Below are 21336 nucleotides of genomic sequence, written 5' to 3' on the forward strand. Positions count from 1 at the left end.
ACGTTACATTACGTGACATCGTTGACCCCACTCACACAGGAAATAACAGTGAGCATAGACATGTGACGTATCAAACCGTTTGTCTGACCGAGTAAAGTCACATGTTTTGCATCGTCAATAACCATTCGCATTTTCTTTAAAAAAAATCGAAAGTCTGGCAATTAGCGTTTATTTGATTTGTAATGTTTTATATCAGATCCAATTTGTCTGTTATTAAAGCTATAATAAAACGACAGGTGCAGATTTTCAGCTCTGTGTTACTTCCAGGAAGTGTTTGCAACCCTTGTGAATGGGTTCAATCATGAAAAAAAAAAGTTAAGTATCAGGGAAAGATAGTGAAACAATCAAAAATAGGAAATAAAATAAAGTATAAAATAACAGATGAATGTTCTCCAGTATCTCTGTAGCCCAGACGCTCTTAAAAAAGCCAGCCCATATGCAATGGTTAAATGCGTGGAAAGAATCGTCTGTTATCTCTTTTCTTCCTAGACTCATTCTATACATTCAGACACGGCCATGGTTTTAAGCATTAAGGGAGACAATTGTATCAGGACGGAGACAGAGACACTAGAACGTGCAATAAACGTCTGAGATTAGAGTGAAATGGGACGGAGAAAGGCAGAGCGCAAGAAAGACGGAACAAGAGCGACACTAATAGAGATGTTCTGTGTCAGCTGTCACTCAAGTGTCTCTCCATCTGCTTATGGAAGAGAGCAAGAAAGCCTGAGAGAGAGAGAGAGAGAGAGAAAGAGAGAGAGAGAGAGAGAGAGAGAGATGGAAAGAGAAAAGAGACACTTACTATGGAGCAGTAGTCTATATCCTCTCGAAGTAGATGGCTGTCATTAAGGGTCCGCTTTGCTTTAGCCGTCACCGCGTCCACGGGGCCTTTGTCCACTTGGTACTTGATCGCTCTGTACAGCATGTAAAGAGGCTCCCCTGCCACCTCCTACAAACAAAGGAGAAAAAAAAAGCATTAGTAAAAAAGAATTCTGGTGAAAAAAAGGTTTGTCAATATGATCTGGCAAGAATAAATTCAGTGTACTTATAAAATATATTTATTTATTTATTTTTATATTTTATTATTCGTATTTTAACTACACGACTTCAGTGGTAATCGTACATAGTTCTTATCATAACATTGTTTTCTTGATTTTTTTATATTGAATTATTTGTATTTTGCCTTTTATTTATACTAAACATGTACTGATTGTATAAACATCGTATGATTCATATTACAATTAATTATATTAAATATATTTTGTCTCTATTATTATTATAATTTTTTTCATTTTTTATGCTTTATAATTCTGATTTATTTGGTCTGTTGTATCATTAATGACTCAAAAAAAAAATCACAAGATAAATGAATAGTAATAATGATACATTTATAGATGAGAAGACCATTTTCCAACCCCTCAGTCGTCCAAACACTCGATTCATCTTTAGTAATTATGTTTCATTTTGATCAGTCTATCCAAGGAACACTAAATGTGAATACACCAGGGATGGAACACGGATGCATCATACACTCATCCACCCTCTAGAGACACTATTATACAGAATTTGTTGAACTGTACTATTCCAAATACACACGTTAAACATGTCTGTTGCTCGTGTATAATGATGAGAAATCCCAAAAAGTCTGTCAGTGCTATGAATATTTGTCCTGAGGGGATGCAAACTTTCTGTAAGCAAGCAACACACAGCACTACAGTGTTTCCTATGCATGGACTTCATTATAAAGGGTTACTGCGTACCTTTAGGAATGAATAGAGACAGATGGACATCCAGTTAGTGAGCATTTTCTCCACCACTGTCTCAGTCCTGCAAGAAAGCATTGATTCATATTAAATCTATTTACTGTCTGAACTGGGACCAAAAAGGAGAAAACTAAAGAATGTGGTTGGGTCGTACCTGCGCAGCATCAGTTTGGGATTTTTGGCGACGTACTGCTGCACCAGGTCCCCCAACAGTGTCTTCATGACGTCAGTGAAGTACTCCAGCTTATCGTGGAGCGCCATGGTGAGCAGGGAGGCCACGTAGCCGCGATCCCGCTGGGAGAAGTTCTGCTGCTCCTCCAGGGTGTGGATGAACTACAAAAAAAATCCAAACAGGTTTTAAACCACTTAAGGAGAATTTATTTGGCTATTCTCAAAGCATTAAATGCCTAGAAAGGGAAATCTAGAAAATGAGAGGTTACTGGTCAGAAGGTCAGGGGTTCAAGTCCCAGGACTGCCAGGGTGCCACTGGTGGGCCCTCGAGCAAGGCCCTTAACCCTCTTTGCTCTGTAGCATGACTGACCCTGTGCTCTGATATGTGAAGGAAGAATTTCACTGTCCTGTAATGTATATTTAACAAGTAAACGCCCCCTTTTTTTCCTTTTTTTTTTTTTTTTAAATTGATTTGTCCCGCCTTAACATGACCGAAAATATCGATGCTGATGAAGACCTCCCTTCATAGTTTGGAGAAACTAGTCTCTCGTCTGCTTTATAATAACAGTATGCTTTAACACGATGATAAAAAAATAACACAATTTGTTGGTGTATCATAAATAAAATCCACACTCATAACACCCACACCCACACACACACACACACACACACACACAAAACACACACAACACTGGGTTCAATATTGTGAACAAAATACTTAAAAATGCATGAAGCACTAAGGCAGTGTTTTCATTTTAAGGCAGTTTTATCAGTAATAGTACAGACATATAGCACTGTAATAACACAGCTGTACTGTATTATGCTTTTTAACTCTTCAGGGTGAAGTCATGTAAGTTCTGCCTCTGTAGGAAATAGTAACATCCCAGACCTTTTCTCTACAAGGATAAATAACTATTTTTAAAACATCAGTATTAAATAGCAGAGAGTATACTCTGTCAAAGGGCGGCAATGTAGCATTGGCCCGGACGCCGCTGAATTTACTGTCTACTTATATGTTGTTCGTCCCCAAACAGTTGTAATAATAAGCTTAAGTCTTTTGAGAAAATGAGGAGATGTTCCACTAGATTTTGGGGAGATGTGCGTTCATTCAGCTAGAAGGATGGGTGTTTATAAAGTCAGGTACTGATGTAGGGGAAGTGAAGAGGCCTGGGGTGCAGTCAGCATAAAAAATTCATTCCAATAGGGTTGAGGTCAGAGCACTATAACAGGAGGGCTTTCACTCCAAACCGTAGAAGGCATATTTTAATGCAAACGGCTTTGTGCACTTTGGGTCTACTAGAGAATATTTTATGCAAGAACGTCCAATACAATTGTGTGCTTTCAACTTCGTGGGAACAGTTTGCTTTGCAGTTGATTTGACTCTCATTGAGCATTCTTGGTCATGAATGGCTTCATTGGATTCACTGGGGATCATCATACTCAGCCAGCGGTGACTGTACTTAACTAGATTGTTCTGTAATCAGTAATTTACTTCATTATTCTTTTCCCGGACCACTTTTTACTTTTACTTTTAGACAAAAATTTACATATTCACACAAATATCTGTACTTACATTTTCAAAAGAGGCTCGTTACTTTAATCTATTCGGTGATCAATATTTTTTTTTCTCATGGTCCACTATTTTTGGCTCATCAACCTGTTTCCTGTCATTGTGGGGATTTTTACCACTGGTGTATCATATCCTGGCTCTCGCACAGTAGACTATTTTACAAAGATAACAACAAGCGAGGCAGAAGGCAACAAGAAGTCTGGGGTTAACGTGGATGAGACAGAGGGAGTCAGTGATGTAAACATGACTGAGAACAGAGACGTTTCTGATCACCTGATCATCAACATCTTTTCTCTACTTGTGTTCTATATGGTGGTTGTTTTGCCTGGATACATTCATTAAAATGTATCCAGGTCTTTTAAATCAAATATCTGTACTTCTACTAGAGTAAAGGACTTTCGCCATCTTTGTACTCAGTACACAAAATGCTGTATGATATAACATATTTTATAAACAGATAATTACTATAGCTACAGTGCCCAAGCTCAAGCTGCCACTCTTGGAGCCCTTGAGCAAGGCCCTTAACCCCTTTGTGCTCCAGGAGTGCTGTAACATCTCTGACGCTATGCTCTGACCATAGCTTCCTACATCGCTTGGATATGCGAAGAAATAACAATTTCCCTGTGGGATCAGTAAAGAATTCTAAATAAAATAAATAAAAAATAAAGTTGAATGATAAAGCAAATATGTGTTGAACTAACTCGAGTGAGGAAGAGTTTGTTGCTGAGCAGGATGTTGAGTTGGCCCAGGCCTTGCTCCACCGTCTGCCGACGTGATTCTGGCAGGTCCAGGTTCTGGCTCAGTGGCGCCCCTCTCTGCCCGGGAAAGAAAATACGCTCCGCATATGTGCGGTAGTCCAGGAACGGTATGCCTGGACCACCGACGTCGCTGCTTAGATCCATCATCTCAGTCATGAGATCTGAGTTTAAATGAGACAAGACGTTCAATTAATTCTCCATTAATCCTTCTGAACAAATAGAAAGTGTGTCTCTGTGTGTGTGTGTGTGTGTGTGTGTGTGTGTCTCTGTGTGTGTGTGTGTGTGTCTGTGTGTCTGTGTGTGTGTGTGTCTGTGTCTGTGTGTGTGTGTGTGTGTATGTGTGTGTGTGTGTGTGTGTTGGAGGGCGGTTTTGTATTAAAAATACAAACACAAACACACCTGTGAACTCTTTCCTGCACTGGTCTCCAACATTAATCTCTAGAGTTTCCAGCTGGACCAGAACCTTCTTGTAGTCTCGCATGGCTTGTTTACTCTTTCTCCTGTACACACAGAGCATTCATCATCACTGTCATAGCACAATATACATAAACACAAGAACGAAAGACGAGGGTGCATACATAAACCGAGATTTAAGTCCTTGATTTTTATACACTATATGGGCTGCACCCTGCTCCTCGGTGTCAATGAGCACGAATCTCCACAAAATCTAGTCCCAGAAGAGTGGAGCTTATTATGACAGAAACGAGGGCTAAATGTGGAATGGGATGTTCAAAAAGAAGCACATTCCAATCTTATGCTCAGGTGTCCACATACTTTTGTCCATATAATGTAGCAAGGAAATCCCAAAATTGAAAAGAAACATGTGAACACACGTATTTATGGATAAAAGTCTGTACCTGTACATAAGGATGATGACGAGGACGATGAGCACCACCACAGCTGCTCCAGCTGCCAATCCGACCTGAGCCTCCAGGGGCACGGGGGTGTGAGTGCCCATATCATACTCCACTGTGCCCAGATTAAACACCAAACGCCCCATTAGCACCTAAGAGACAAACACACACAACAGGGATGTGAATATGAATACATTATTATTCTGAACAAACAAATAATGTGTTCTAAACGGATTCTGTACAAATAGTCCTCGCAGTTGATGCAATCCTGCATAATTTGCTGTTTTATCGCATGATTGTTTCTTTCACTGCAATAAATAGGCTACTAATTATCCCTCATTTTATTCTTAAATACTTGGAATTGGAGTTAACCTACTAAAACTTGTTAAAAGTTAAAAGACGTCACACACTTGATGTCGTCAGGCAACAATCCGTATGAGGTTCAGAGCAAAGCAATATCATTTTGGGGATTTGTGCCTGAATTAACAGGGTAACGGATACCAGCTGCCTTCTTCGCTTTAAATTTATACGAATGAGTAGGAAGGTTCAGGCCCATGTTCAGAAATTCAGGAGTGGCAGCCTGGTGGTGCTGGGATTTAAACGTTTGGGCCTTCCGGTCATAAACAGTAAACTACAACATTAAATATTGAGCCTCTATGAATTAGAGTTATGTATTAATTACTAAAGATGCTACTGAAAATTACACAAAATTCCTTTTCCAACCCCAGATGATGTTCCCATGGAAAGTTTCCCGGGAATGTACTGGAAATTTACCGCCACTTTGCAACCCCATTCCTAAATATAAAAAGAATTGCAAAATTTACGATTCTATCTTGCAAAATTATGTAACTAGTTGCAAAATGTGTTTCAGAAAGCTTGCAATAAAGGTTTACAGTGCATCAGGTCGAAACCAGAGGTCTGCAAAATGACCGCATGGGATGCAACAAAAACCCACACAAGCAGAAGGTTTCGATTTCCATGCGGATGCAGGAAGTCATGAACCTGCTGGACTAAAGTCCAAATTTAGAAAATACAAGTTTTGCTTCATTCAGGCTCAATAAAACTGCCTGATCCGGGCATAAAAAAAAAAAAAAAAAGAAAAACGTACAAAAACCTCATTTAATTTCATCAGTCATAGTATTTCCCTTATACGAGCGGCCGATAAAGCACGCGTGACCCTATTGGCTGAGGTTTATGTGCAACTGCTGCTTTTTTTTGCATTAAAAACTATCTCAATTGACTAAACAGATTAAAGTGGCTTTTAGTGCCCATTAAGATCAAAGAGGAGGTCATTTCCTCGATGCATATGCATTTACACGAGTGCAAAATACCAGGCAGAGATTATTGCAACGAACCACCCATTTATCAAGGCTGATGGTAATTATAGTGACTTGGTGACTGCACATGCTATTTAACGACTGTAAAAAGCTGCTGTTATTTTGGGCACTAACAACTCTGGAGGCATTGCACAGGCAGTGCTTTCAGATACTTATTATGTTCAATGACCAAAGAGGCCATTTTTGCGAGCACACTGCCTGCCAAGGCACATTATTATGGATTTACTGAAAGGATTTGGATTTCGTTCAAAATTCACTTACTAGCCACTGGTTCTTTTAGGCATGCTGTGGCATCATATGCTAGGATATCAGTCAGCTTTCTCTGCCGTGTTGTCTGTAGTTCAGAGGTCGTGTCTGCGATCGGTGTGAATACGCATAACGAGCCTCCGTTTGTCAATCTGAGTCGCTCACAGGAGCATAAAGAGAAGATATGCTTTACATGGTTTGGAGTGGAAAATCTCCTGCTATAGAGTTGTGACCTCAACCCTATTTATCATACTGACTGCACCCCCAGGCATCCTCACCTCACCTGCATCAGTTCCAAACTCACGCATATTCTTGTGGCTGAATGAGCACAAATCTTCACAAATCTGATGTGGAACATCTTCCCAGAAGAGTGGTGCTTATTATAAGGGTAAATGGAAGGAATTCGGGTGTCCGCAAACTTTCGGTGGTACAGATTATATGCGCAGATTATTAACTTGCAATAACAAACAAAGCATGCACGGTCAGTATTTGAAAACCTTTACAAACGCTGTGCATTACATGATCATTAGGCACCATTCACTTATCTGAGCATTGGCCAACATGGCCACGCCCACCACTGCAAATATGGATACTAAAACACCATAACTAGGAGGAAAATGGTGTGGTCTACTATCTAGGTTTACCACACTGACCTTTAGCCTGGGTAGGTTTTCATGGTCTAAGCTGAGTGGTTGCTCCTCTGGAGGTTCACAGTACAGATGAGTGTCATCCAGAGTCTTCACATCACATATCTTGTCTCCGAGCGAAGCCACCACCTCATCTTTCGTCATAGCCAGGGTTAGACCTTTCCCCTGCACAATAGAATAATGCAACATTAACAGTAACATTACATTTTACCTTTACTTGGAATGGGAAACCCAAACCTGTTCCAGCATGACAAGATATGCTTTGCATGGGTTGGAGTGGAAGATCTCCTGCTATAGAGCTCTGATCTCAATGCGTGAATTTTTCCCTCTGACTGCACCCCAGGCCTTCTCACCCTACCCTACCCTACCCTACCCGACCCTATCAGTTCCTTTTCTAAACCCCTTGTGAGCACAAATTTCCATTAGCACACCTGAAAATCTAGTGAAACATCTTCCCAAAAAAGTGGAGCTTCTTCTAACAGAAAATGGAGACTAAATGAGGAATTTAATTTTCAAAAAAGAAAAGACGAATCTTACACTCAGGTGTCCACAAACATTTGGCTATATGATATACGTTCATTGTTTAGGGTGAAAATAAATTTCATTATTATTTTTTTGCTAAATATGATACTTATGATCCTTTTTTTCAGAGCGATATTATTTAAATTAGATTTGAGCCACACTCCTATGTGGTCCGAGATTAAAAACATATCTGTTACGTCGCTGTGATAACGGCTGTGGAAATGGAATTTATGTTGATTTTTTTTCACCAAACATATCAGCATTATCATTATTCAGTGTCGTGGTGAATGAGCGGCGGATCAACGGGATCATCGTCGAAAATGATGGAAATATTGTTATTATTTTCGTCTTTCTCTCACTGCTATTCTTTATTTAAGTATTATGACTATGTGTCTGGTATTTTTCCAATATCCAGTATCATTAATTAATTTTTTTTTTACTTGATTTACTTGGTTTTCGAAAGAGAGAAGAAAACTGGAGAACCCAGAGGAAACCCACATGGGAATGAACCCAGAGCAAATTCATGAAGAAAATATATATACATCAATTAGTAGTGCAAGATATACTTTATGGACAAACGTTTGACCATTTTTTTGAACACCCCATTCCACATTTGCTGTTATAATAACCTCCACTCTTCTGGGAAGATGTTCCACTAGATTTCAGAGTGTGCTTAGTAAAGCCAGGTACTGATGTAGGTGAAGTGAAGTGAAGTCCTGCTATAAAATGCTGTGCCTCCAAGTCAGGTGTCCCTAAACTGTTTGTCTGTACTTCACATTCACATACTGTAGATTAAAGAAAGCAATAAAAAAAAAAGAAGAGTACAAGCAGGCATGCGCTCGGAGATAAATGATGTTTGTAAACTGGAGCAGTGTGTAGGTTTTCAAAGCGTACTGAACTCTCGGGTGTATTTCTGCGGAGAACACAGCCATACATCAACAGCACGAACAATCAGCGCCTGAACGTTCAGCTAAACATCCCTCTCATGATTAGAAATACATGACGAGGTTAAATATTGATATTATACAAATTAATCATGGTTAATAATCCTCTAAGCGTTCTACTGAGAGCGTTTTTTTTTTTTTTTCTCTTCCAGTTCATATACACTGCAGTTTCGGAAAACGAATTACGTCTCACATATTGGCTTTTCTGCTGTTCATATGCAGAACGTTACTTTGGGGGCTTCGGATGAAATAAATCCAAGTCATAAAACAAAACAAAAAAAAAAAAAAAAAGGAGAAGAAGAATGGCGTGGACGGTGAAAGCTTGAAAGCAATTGATCGAGTCATGCATCCGTCAACGCGGCGTCCCGTCGGGAGATTGACTGAACAGAACCTTTCTTTAATTAAAGAGTCTTTTAATTTCATTAAGTAAAAGCAGGAAGGAGGAAGGCGGCTGCTGAAGATGAAACGAGCAAGTGACAGGAAAGCTCTCCAACTGATGCCGTTAATGAAATTTAGTGACTGTAATATAACCTGACAGGAGATGGATTAGGAATGCTTGGGTATATTTTAAGCACTGATAATAAATGCTAATCTGAAGCAAGGACTTTTTTTTCTTCTCTCGTGTATCTGATTAGCCTCACCTCGACAGCGAGCACTCCTCCGGGTTTGAAGCGGATAGGCAAGCTCGGGTCCTCACGGTTCAGGGGGTATAACTGTGGGTCTGGGTAGTATGTAAATCGTGTGCCTTTGATGCGCTGGAAATCCAAATGCACGTTGTCCATCTCGAACCAAACTCTCACGACACGGGAGTCCTTCGGCACTTCGGGACTCTGACAAGTCATCTGTTCCAAGCTGACTTTAACACAGGGGGTCATTTTCTGTGAGAGAGAAATGTGATTAAATACTGAAGGAGAAGAAATACAATGAAGTTCAAGGGAAAATAAAAGAGATGACAGACACTGGCTTGTGGTAGAAAAAACAGCAAAGATTTGCATCTTTATCATCAGTGGTGGTCTAGTGGTGTAACTCGTCAAACACACATTGGTGCTTTGTGTATCTACTGATCACCAACATACAGTTCAGCATCAGTTCAACAGCAAGCAGAACATTTAGAGAGGAATAAATGAGGAAAAAACTCCAGACTCAGACTCAAACTCGACACAACACACGTGGCCTCAATTGCGTGATGTTTTTGAAGAAGGTTTTGATGATTGTAATAGAAATCAATCAGTGTTTGAGTCATTAATATCATTCGATTAATAGATCAGTGTGCTGAGAGTCACATTCGAGTCTTTACACGTTGAAGTGATTAAGTAAAGATTCTTGTGATAAAAATGATAATAGGAACATTATAGTTATAATAAATCATAGTATTTTGGATACTGAAGTAAAGTTCTCAAGTGAAAGTTTAAAGGGACACTTTTACTGGAGTCACATTTTACCTCCTGTATCTCTATTTTTATTCATCTACACGATTTGCATGATATGCAGCTGGAGCAAAGTGCTATCTACCCTCTTCCAGATACACATCATCATCACCCGCGATTGGCTATCGCTGCTCTGATGACAGTATATGATTGTCAGTGAATGGCTTTAGTCTTAATAACCTGTACACATCCTCATGTTAGTCCAATGGACATTATGGTCCATGAAGAATATTTGTGACGGTCAAAGACACACTTAAATGCTCATTCTATTCTTTATTTTAACACATTATTAAACAGAGAGCCTTTCATCAGGCTCTGAGTGTGTATATAAAGGTCATTATTTACACTGAGAAAAAAAGCGTTAAAGTCAATAAAACCGTCCTAGTAAAGAGTAGTGTAAATTTCAGTCTGTCCCCCCCCCCAACACATTCATAATGAGCGCTGTACCGTGGCCATGGCACCGTCGAGGGGAATGTTCCGAGTCGAGACGTGACTGTATCGCCGTCTCCTCACCATGGTTTCGTACCGAATGGACATCATCGGCTGCTGGACCACATCCAGGTTCTGGCCAGTTACCAGTATATTACGCCCACCCCTATAAACATGTGCAATGTTACACCTCATATTTAACGCGAAAGCTAAAAAAAAAAGCAATTTTATTTTTAGAATTTATTTATACACTGAATTAAACTCACCCATGAAAGCTCTCGGTAGGAGTCGCATCAGTGATCACAGGATCCTCCAGATAGCGAAACAGGATATTACCCACGGTCCTCTCTGCTGTTCCAAACTGCACTCGGACGGGTACTTCTGCAGTTTGGTTCGAGTGGCTGGTGCGGCAGACCAACTGTGTGTCGCTCACTTCACCCAGACTGTAATCAAAAAATCAATTCATGAAATAGATAATTTTACATGCAAAAAAAAAAAAAAACCTGACAAATTTTACTTTTCAAGGACAAGTTCCATGAAAGGACTCACATTTTACAAGGCTGGAAACCTACAAACGCCCGCAGGTCGGTGTTTTGCCCCGTGAGAATCTGAACGCCGTGCACAGTGATGCTCGTGCCTCCCGCCATGGGGCCTTTACTGGGCACGATGCGGATCAGCTCGGGGTTCTGGTAAGTGAACGTCTGCTGGGAGTGACCCGGTTCTGAGCTTCCCACCGTCACCACCACAGGCCCGGCAGTCGCACGCATGGAGGGCTGAAGCTCACAAATGATCCTGAAACCCAAACAAACACAGCTGAATAAGTACCATGCTTAAGCAGGACATGAACCCACACCTGATCAAATCATTCAAATATGCTTTTTTCTGTATTTCTATAACAACGCTCCTGTGCATAAAGCCAGCTCTATGAAGATATGCGTTATATGAGTTGGAGTAGAAAATCTACTGCTATAAAGCTTTGACCTCAAACCCATTGAACACTGATGAGCTCTTCATCATGGCACCTGTTAGTGGGTGGATATATTTATTAGGCAGCAAGTGAACATTTTGTCCTCAAAGTTGATGTTAGAAGCAGAAAAAATGGGCGAGCGTAAGGATTTGTTTGACAAGGGACAAATTGTGACGTCTAGATGACTGGGTCAAATTATCTCCAAAACTGCAGCCATCTCAAGGGGGACCATCTCAATAGTAGGCAGGTGATCATAATGTTATGCCTGATGTACTGTATGTATATGTGTATGTGTATACATTTCAGCAACATTTCACTAAATGCTATTATTTAATAACTATAAAAAAATAAATCGAAGAAGGTAAGCATATACTGTGTATGTCCAGGGTGTGTATACCGGGATGAAATAAGGTAAGAGCTGCGCAGCGGCTTGCAGGTGACTCCAGCCACTGTGACTCCATCCTCAATGTCCTCGTAACGCTGACCCAGGTTGGAGCCCTCAATAGTGAGGAAGATCCCTCCCTCTAATGGTCCGGTCAGCGGCCATACCTGAACACGATACACAACACACCTAAATGTGTAACTGCACATGCACCGTATATATATTTATATAATATGCATTACAAGATCCCGACAGTGTGCGTGTGTCATTTTTACCTGTCTTAGTAAATGTGCCAATCATTTTAAAGCTTGAATGTGTGTGTGTGTGTGTGTGTGTGTGTGTATATATACACAGCTGCAAAAATGCTTTACGTTCTAGCAGAAATTCATCAAACCTAATCGAATGCTGCTGTCAGCGCTTGTTATTTTCCTGTTAAAGACAGCAGCCGAGAGAGAGAGAGAGAGAGAGAGAGAGAGAGAGAGAGAGAGAGAGAGAGAGAGAGAGAGAGAGAATGAGAGAGCGAGAAAGAATGAGAGCGAGAGACTATGACAGTGTTTCACGTCTCAATCAAGAAACACGTGCACCTCCTCCTCAATGAGATAAAAAGTCAATAACCATAGCAGCATTACTGTTAACATGCGGTCTTACAGCTAGAAGAGTAAGTGCCTTAGGGAGTTTCCCGGCCTGATTTATGAACCAGAGTGAGAAGTGATGCTTTGTTCGGGGGTGTCAGGCGAGGCGAGAGATTATCCGCCAACAGATTCATTGCAAAGACGTTTACAAAATAATGATTCACTGCAAAATAATGAACACTTTTTACACTTCCAGTGTCTAAATTTGATCTGTGTGTGTGTGTGTGTGTGTGTGTGTGTGTGTGTGTGTACCTTGGTAATAAGAGGTGGAGGACAAGCTTCTTCTGTAATCCTGTCGCAGGACTCGTGAAACACGCACTGTGGGCTTTCTCCACCACACCACACACAGCCGTACTGCTCCGGTACTGCACGGCACTGACTGCAGTCGGACTGACCCATCGAGCAGTTATACAGCTGCACTGTGTTCACACACACACAAACACACACACACACACACACACACACACACACACACACACACACACACACACACACACACACACACACACACACCGACGCGTTAATGTAATACCAAAGAGTGTGCAGTGTTTAAAGATTACAGAGCGATCTGTCAACGGACTGATTACCACATCCAGCCTGCAATATGCAAAGGTCAGAGATCAGAATGCACTAAATGGAGAGTGCGAAAATCAATACGATGCTGCCAGCCATGTTCACTGTGGTCATTTCGGTGTACTGGTGGTAATGGCGGAATAGATGCTTGTGTGAGTCCAGTGTTCCTGTCTATCGCTTGTTAAGCGTTTTTTTTTTGACATCATTACATGTTTTTAAGCCTTAGTAAGCTAAAGAATGGTCATTTGGAGCGTCTGAAGAAAATCAGTAGCCCTGAGACACAAAAATTGCATGCTTTTTATTCGGTAGACATTCAGGCGCAGTAGATTAGTGGTGAGCAAGTTTTTATTTTTGTCTTTTCTGCTCAGCTACCAGATAAAAAAAAAAAAAACTAAAAAAAAAAAAAAAAAAAAAAAAACACTTTTAAGCTAGCAACTCAAAACTTGTCATTTACATTTATGGTGTTTGGTCGACGCAGCAGTGCTTTGAAGTCTCGATCAATAAATACATTCTGATGCTGGGTTATTTGGACCCAGACTAAGACAACCATTAGTCTAAAAGAAAAAACTCTGTTGAGAGCGAATATAAGTAGAAAGCAATTTTTTGTGGGAGAAATGCTAATATGGAGCTGTTCATTGTGAGTGTAATGTGAGGTCATTGTGCCTTTTGCAAATACACTATAAGGACATAAGTTTGAGAACCCATGACACATACCATTCCACATTTATCCCCATTTACTGTTATAATAAACTCCAAACTGGAACTTGAAATAAACTCTCTGGAAGATGTTCAACTATATTTCGGAGTGTGCTTAGTAAAGTCAGGTACTGATGAAGGTAAGGTGAGGAGGCCTAGGGTGCAGTCAGTGCAAGAAATTCAACTCAAAAGAAGACCTTCCACTTGAACCCATGTAAAGCAGATCTTAATGAAGCTGAGGCATTGTCATGCTGGAAAACATCCTATACAATTGTGTGTCTGTAACTTTGCTTGTGGAGGAACCCAAGTTGGCTGGAAAAGTCAGGTTTTGTTCGTATAGCATAAGACTCTAGGCTACAACAAAACTATAACCAGATCAATAATCATGATGTGATTCAGAGTACAGTATCATCATGTAAATATGGAGAGTGTCTGCAGGTCTCAGGTCATTATACTCACAGCGGAGGTGTGGAGCTGAGTCTATGCGCCGAGTGCCTCTCTGTAGGTACACTGGAGCCAGGTACTCCATCTGTTTTACTGTGTATTGAAACTACACACACACACACACACACACACACACACACACACTCATAAATTATGAACAGGGCTTTTTCAATTTACCTTTCATTATCTATTCTCTGCTTAAGAATTTCACAGGTTCACATAAAATCATTAAAACAGCATAACGTGGTTTGCTCAGGCCTGGAGCCAGAGATTTAAAAAATTGAGACTCGAGAGGAAGTACATGCATCGTTAAATGTAAAAAAATCAGCAAAAGTGGAAAAACCCCCCACAAATTATCGAAAGCATTGCTATTTATTAGTCATGTGGTCAGATTTCACCTGCATCACAGACTAAACAAATAAGACGTTTATTTATGATCTGAAGCCAAAAGAAAATAAATGCATAAATCCTACTCATCCTGTTTTTCACAGTCTCTGGTCTGATTAGCAGCCCGTAGCTAAATAACTGATATAACTGATTTATACTTTATAATGCAGTAGGATAAAAAGGATACCATTGATGACTTCGACAGCATTATGTACTGGGGTTTTTCACATTCCAAGAACGCCTTTTCTCTGCTGACACACCGATTTCTCATAAAATCGACTGCCTGAGGAAAGTATAAGCATATTCACCAGATCTATAGGTCAGAAACCACCATCCTTACAAAACTGGTCCTGGTGTGAGGATAAAAGGGGTGGTATTACTCTACCTTTCAATCAGAGTGACACAAGCCAATCGCTGGTGTGTGTGTGTGTGGGTCAGGGGAGAAAGGCCTTAGTAAGAGAGGTGACCAAGAACAATATTCTCTGGTCTGATTAAACCAAGATCAAACTGTTATGTCTGGACAAAATCTGGCACCGCTCATCACCTGCTCCAAAACCATCCTAGAAGCACAATGGTGGCAGCATTATGCTGTGGGGGTGTTTTTTTGTAGCAGGAACTAACTGGTCAGGGTTGTGCGAAAACCGAATGGAGTAAAGTACAGAGATATACAGAGAACCTCAGTCTGGGCTGATAGTTCTCCTTCTTATATGTTAATGACTCCAAGACCTGAAAATGGCTGTTCACAAACGGTCGCTATCCAACCTGATCCAACCTTGAGAGGATTTTTGAGAAAATGTAGAATGGCACAAAATCCAATCCAGGTGAACAAAGCTTATTGCATCGTACTCGATAGACGATTACAACCGCATACAAATACGGGGTTTTCCTCCTCAGAGTTTGAGGTCTTTCTTCAAGATCACCATCGCTTGAACTTTCCCTCCACCGAACAAACTTTGTAAATAATGAGCTGAACCTGTGTGGAAATGTTTTCTGAAATCGAGCTGTATGTAAATTTAGGTCTTAAAGGTCAAAAAGCACATATAAATAATACAGAGTCATATTTATAGATATTATCTCCAGAACGTTCTTCTAAATCTTCCACAGCCCGATACTGGGTCTCGACCTGGCGCTTGGGGACCTCTGGAGTAGAGGGTATGCTGGGTTTTAATGCTGCATTTTGAAAAGATACTTGTCTCAGAGAAAGCATATTGATAATAAAAAAGCAACAAGGTTCAGTTCAGTACATTATGGTCTAGCTTCAGCTGTGTTGATTAAACGGAAAAAAGAAACATGAAAAAATTAGTACAGTCAATATAATAAAGTAAATATAGTGCGATACTGCCTGCCTGCTTGCATAAACACCCTTCTGGTGCAGATTATTGAGTGTGACCAACAGAAAGAGGAAATGAAAGGCGTTTTTATCGATGCTGGTACCTTATGAGTGGCACACTTAAACACATGTGTGCCCGTCTCTTTGCTCTGGTCCAGGGTGGCGGGTAATAGCTTCTCCTGGCCCTCGATTACCACCACACACTCGTAATCCTCATCGCCCTGCAAACAAACACCACTCATTCTCAGGATCCGATAACAGGTGCTCTCTTGAGTCTGACAATAATATCATGACTCATAACCCCAGTGGCCTTTCAAACACCCGCTATATAATGGTCTTTTGGATAATCATGGAGAAAACAGAGCTGGGATTTCTTCAGGCTGGAGCACGATGAAATAAAAAAGAGAAGAGAAAAAAATGATACAGGAGTACTTTATAACCTTAAAGATGTCCAGGTTTTTGCCCTGTAGTAACAGCTTCGTGTCAACGCCGACCGGAATCAAAGCCGGACTTTCGAAAGCCCAGACACAAGGGCATGCGTCTGCACCATGGGGCTCCAACTTCTCCTGTTACACACATTGACAAAACATCAGCACACATAGGATCAGGTTTCGTCCACCACCGATTTATATACGGTATATGAACATAAGTATTGGGACACCTAACCTTGGATGCGGTATAATAACATTTTGCATGGCACTGCCCCTGTGCTTTATGAAGATATGCTTTTCTAAGGAAGATCTTTAGAAGCCTGCTATAAAGCTCTGATCTCAACCCTTTTAAACACCTTTGGAATGAATGTGAACAGTAACTGCACCCCATGGTCTCAAAATCAGTAGCTGACTTTACTAACACCCTTTTGGCTGATGAACACAAATATCCATCACTCCAAAATCTAGTGGAACATCTTCTGAGAAGAGTGAAAGGAATTATTAAAAAAACAAACAAATTGAGACTAAATGTGGAATGCAATGATCAAAAAGCACATACTGTACCAATTGTGTGTATCTACACTGTATGGCCAATAGTTTTGGGACATTTTCAAGCGTATATGGTTCTTTAAAGGTGGCCCAAAACTGTTCCAGCATGGCACTGACAACTCCATTAGATATGGGCTGGAGTGGAAGATCTGCTATAAATAAGACACGAGAAGTGACATGAAGACGAGAAGGACGAGGACTCTTACTCTGCTGTTGTAAATGATGTGCTGCTGTGGGCAGCTGTGGTTGTGAGTGCAGAGTTCGTCCCGAGCGCACCAGTGACACGGCCACTCGCTGCTCACACACGCCATGCACCTGCGGCGAGGAGGATGATGTTACACACAGACGAATACGCAAACATCTGTCATGCACCTGAAGCCAGTGCAATGCCATTTACATACAGACGCACAACGTGCACCCGCAGCACCGGCAGCGATGCGTATCCGGTTACGTGCTTAAACACAAGAAAATGACTGGTGTCAAATAAACTCCTCGAGTTATATTTTCTCTTTCAGAGCTAAACCTGATCCGGTTTTCCCTCTAGGGCGTCATACAATACTGAGGATCTGATACACACACACACACACACACACACACACACACACACACACACACACACACACACACACACACACACACACACACACACACACACATACACACACACACAATAATGGCAAGGACAGTTAGGATGGAGTATAATTTGTTTCAGTTCATAACCTACAGTGAGCTTTAGGTGTGTGTGTGTGTGTGTGTGTGTGTGTGTGTGTGTGCATTTGTGAGACTAATTGGTTACTACGTCCAAGATATACAGGCTTCTTTTAAATTAAATGTATAATTTCCTCATTCATCTTCAGTAAACACTTTATCCTGAGCAGGGTCATGGTGGATTTGGAGCTTATCCCAGGTACACTGAGTGTGAGATGAGAAAACATCCTGGATCAGTCCATCACACACCCGTTCACACACTTATTCACACCTAGGAGCAGTTCAGAATCGCCTGTTCTACGACTGCTCTTTAGACACGAAGAATCTGTATGAAACCCACATGGACAACAGATAAAAATGGGAAATACCACAAAAGCCAAGTTTGGTCTTATAATTCCTGTATAAACTCAATAATAGGATGGTTATTTTTCTTTACAAATTCTAAAATTCAATAATTACAGACGTAATTGAGGTTCATGTTTTCAGGCGCAACGTGTGGAAATTCTTGTAATATTTGCACATATGGTAGACGCGATAAATAGATTAGTGTGAACATTATGAAGAAAAGTGTGTAATTATATGCAAGAGTGTGTATGTATGTGTGTGTGTGTGTGTGTGTGTGTGTGCTTACGGCGAGGTAGAATTGAGTCTTCCCACAGCCCTGCAGTCGTAGAAAGTGATATTAGAATCAGACACGGTCACGTTTCCAAACATCAATGCCAGCCTGATACTCATGTGATCTAAAAGAAAAAGAAAAAGAAAAAGAAAAGAGCGTACAGAGGATGTCATGAATAATGTGCAAAAAAATGCAAAGTTCAGAGTTGTGATGCAAAAATTCTAGACTTTATTACAAAGAAATAAGGCCAATTAATTCCATGGAAGAACTGAAGGACTCAACATCTGAAGTTGCTCTTTAATGCCCTGGTGTACCCCATTCAACCTTCTCTAATTCTCTAATAATCTTTTTTTTCCATTATATGTTTATTTGTCAACCAGCTGTAAAAAAATCCCCTTCACAGGCCACCGTTATCTTCTAAATCCTCATAACAGTGTTCCCTTTGTTTCTATGCAAAAAACACATACATTAGACAGTGAATGAATGAAAGAAAGAAAGATCAAATGGGGCATTTTTGTTTCTACCAGAAGAACTGGAGAGAAGATGTGATCAAAATGCTTCACCCCCACAGTCAAACATAGAGGTAGATCTTTAATGGTTTGGAGGTTGTTTTGAGGACTTATTCCAGAAAGTGAAAGTAAACAACATGACTCCCGTTACGTCCGAGTTCCGAGCATAATTTAGAAAGCAGACAGTCGTCTGGAGTGAAATCTATCATGGAATGTCCTGCCCAGTCACTGCACCTAAATCCTGTTAAACTGCTCTGGGATGAAGTGGATCACAAGGAAAAAATCTCCCCCTAGAGAAGAACATCGTTGGCGAGTTTTATAAAAGGCACAGCAAAGTGTTTCAGATGAACGATTGTAGAAATGAACTGTCCACATGCCGAGAGTGTCTAAAGCTGTCCTTCATGCTAAAAGAGGATTTTTCAATGGGAATAAAGAGAAACATCTGGACGTTTATAGATTTGTTGGGTCAGAGTAAATCTTCACAGTGTTACATGACAGGAACACGCATGTAAATACATAAATTTGACATGGTGCCTGGACTTTTAGTAATCAATAGTAATCCAGACTTAACAAGGTAACCAAAATATTTAAGATATACTGATCTAACATTATTTGATTGCATAGAAATGGCATAATTGAAAATCATAATTTGTTAAAGATACCATATATTATATAACAGGCCAAGAAAAACAACAATATTTACTGAGAAACCCAAACAAATGACTGGGACTGGGACCTCAGAACACGTCTGATCGTCTGAAGTTTCATAACAAAGTCTTGGATGAGTCAAGAGTGTTAAAGCAGGAAAACAATATGCTTTTTTAGACCGTCATGATGAGATGGAGCTGATGATATGGATGTCTGCGGGCATGTCGGGAATCAGAAATCTAAATCTGTGATGTTTACTGCTTAATCATGCCTTCTGGAAATGTTTTTTTTCTCGGAGGAATCCGTTTTAGATGGAGTGATATCGCATTGTTTTGTTTTTTTTTGGGGGGTGGGGGTGGGGGGGTAAGTGCTTCAATTGCCAACACGATTATTTATTTTTAACCCAAATTTAGACACCTAATTACGGAAATGCCTCATTTCCATGGCATATCCTTTTTAAATCATGTGGAAAAAAAATAAATAAATAACAAATTACTCCCCAAGTACAGATTTGCACGTTCGCTAGCCAACAATTGGCTGGCAGGCAGAAATTACCTCGGCATGCGGAACGGGAGGAGAAAAAAAAAAGCACTCACCGCTGCCTGGTGGAGTCGGTGGGAGGAGAATAGGTGGCGGTGATTGACAGGTGATTCGGTTCCCCTCCACAATGGCAGGTTCAGCGGGCAAAGTTCCAAAAGCGCAAGACAGAGACTCATCCGTAGACAGCGCTGGCAATGGGAGCACCGTGAAAGAAACCTGTGAGAAAAAAAGAAAGGGGAAAATACTTTTTTTCTTCCTCCCAGCACTGAACGTTGCCAAGGCTGCAGCTGGGAATACTAAGCAGATATGGAGCCAGTTATATCTTTTTTTTTTTTTTTTTTTTTGTGAAAAGCCAAATTTTTATTCTCGCTGTGTCTGCTTCCATGGTGGCACACGAATACGAGATATTCGGATATTCGGCGTGTTTTGTCAGGATGTCGTTCAGCTGGGGCGTACGTAATGAGTAGATTGGGGTGTGCTGAGGCGGATTACATGTCACACTGCCTCACGCTGACTGACAACTAATTCCATAACTGCTCATTACGCGTACTCGGGTCACAATCCTGACACGGTTTACGCTTATTGAAAAAAAACATATTCGGGAAATAATACGCTACGACGCCATTTATCGATTTGCAGATACACGCACGCTGAGATGTGAAACTCGAAATGAAACGTCAAAGGAATTCGCCAGTCTGCGGATTTTGACGATTTTGACTCGCAAAACGTGACATATTACACAAATATTTCGCATTTAACATGAACAAAAAAAGATATTTGACAAGAAACGTCGCGGGTCTCGTGCTTCTTGTGACTCGGATGCCATCACACGGTGAAATGAGAAGATGCCATCTTTTCCATCTTTTATTATCAGGATACCATCCTGTGTTCTGACCTCGCTGATGAATCGTGTGCTAAATGTAGTCTCTTTGTCATGATTTTATAAGGAAGTCCTGACTACCCTGGCTACACATCTCTAAATCGTGTGACGTCAAATCTTTCCCTGTTACCGTTTTCCCTGAAAGCCCACAGGAAAAAAAAAAGATCAAAAGTCGGGGGAGCTGATTAACTGTAATGTCGTCTGTAAAGATTTAGATCTCACCTCATGCTGGCGTGTTCTATAAATAAATTGCTAATCGTATAATGGCATCATGTTATCATTTGTGTTTGGACGATCTTGTGTTATTCAGAACCCAAGTCATAAAGGATATATATATATATATAAAGGAAATGGCAGTTACACAGATGTTTCATCATCA

At 40.6% G+C, this 21336-nt stretch overlaps 1 protein-coding gene across 2 annotated transcripts in view; it reads right to left on the bottom strand.

The window, feature by feature from the left end:
- The window catches only part of LOC310733534 (plexin-B3-like), a 110029-nt gene that overhangs the window by 8786 nt on the left and 79907 nt on the right, over positions 1 to 21336 (bottom strand). For both annotated transcript variants that reach the window (XM_083554851.1, XM_083554850.1), the window contains exons 7-25: positions 20134 to 20293; positions 18396 to 18504; positions 17263 to 17371; positions 16517 to 16642; positions 16181 to 16297; positions 14375 to 14465; positions 12899 to 13065; positions 12030 to 12181; positions 11215 to 11457; positions 10932 to 11108; positions 10684 to 10831; positions 9451 to 9687; positions 7350 to 7508; positions 5117 to 5265; positions 4659 to 4759; positions 4203 to 4420; positions 1915 to 2093; positions 1758 to 1824; positions 800 to 946 (exon numbers count right to left, since the gene is read on the bottom strand). In XM_083554851.1, coding sequence (XP_083410977.1) covers positions 800 to 946; positions 1758 to 1824; positions 1915 to 2093; positions 4203 to 4420; positions 4659 to 4759; positions 5117 to 5265; positions 7350 to 7508; positions 9451 to 9687; positions 10684 to 10831; positions 10932 to 11108; positions 11215 to 11457; positions 12030 to 12181; positions 12899 to 13065; positions 14375 to 14465; positions 16181 to 16297; positions 16517 to 16642; positions 17263 to 17371; positions 18396 to 18504; positions 20134 to 20293 — 2856 coding nt within the window. The remainder of the gene's footprint in view (positions 1 to 799; positions 947 to 1757; positions 1825 to 1914; positions 2094 to 4202; positions 4421 to 4658; positions 4760 to 5116; positions 5266 to 7349; positions 7509 to 9450; positions 9688 to 10683; positions 10832 to 10931; positions 11109 to 11214; positions 11458 to 12029; positions 12182 to 12898; positions 13066 to 14374; positions 14466 to 16180; positions 16298 to 16516; positions 16643 to 17262; positions 17372 to 18395; positions 18505 to 20133; positions 20294 to 21336) is intronic.

Source organism: Silurus aristotelis (assembly GCF_946808225.1).
Source record: "Silurus aristotelis genome assembly, chromosome: 11".
NCBI lineage: Eukaryota > Metazoa > Chordata > Actinopteri > Siluriformes > Siluridae > Silurus > Silurus aristotelis.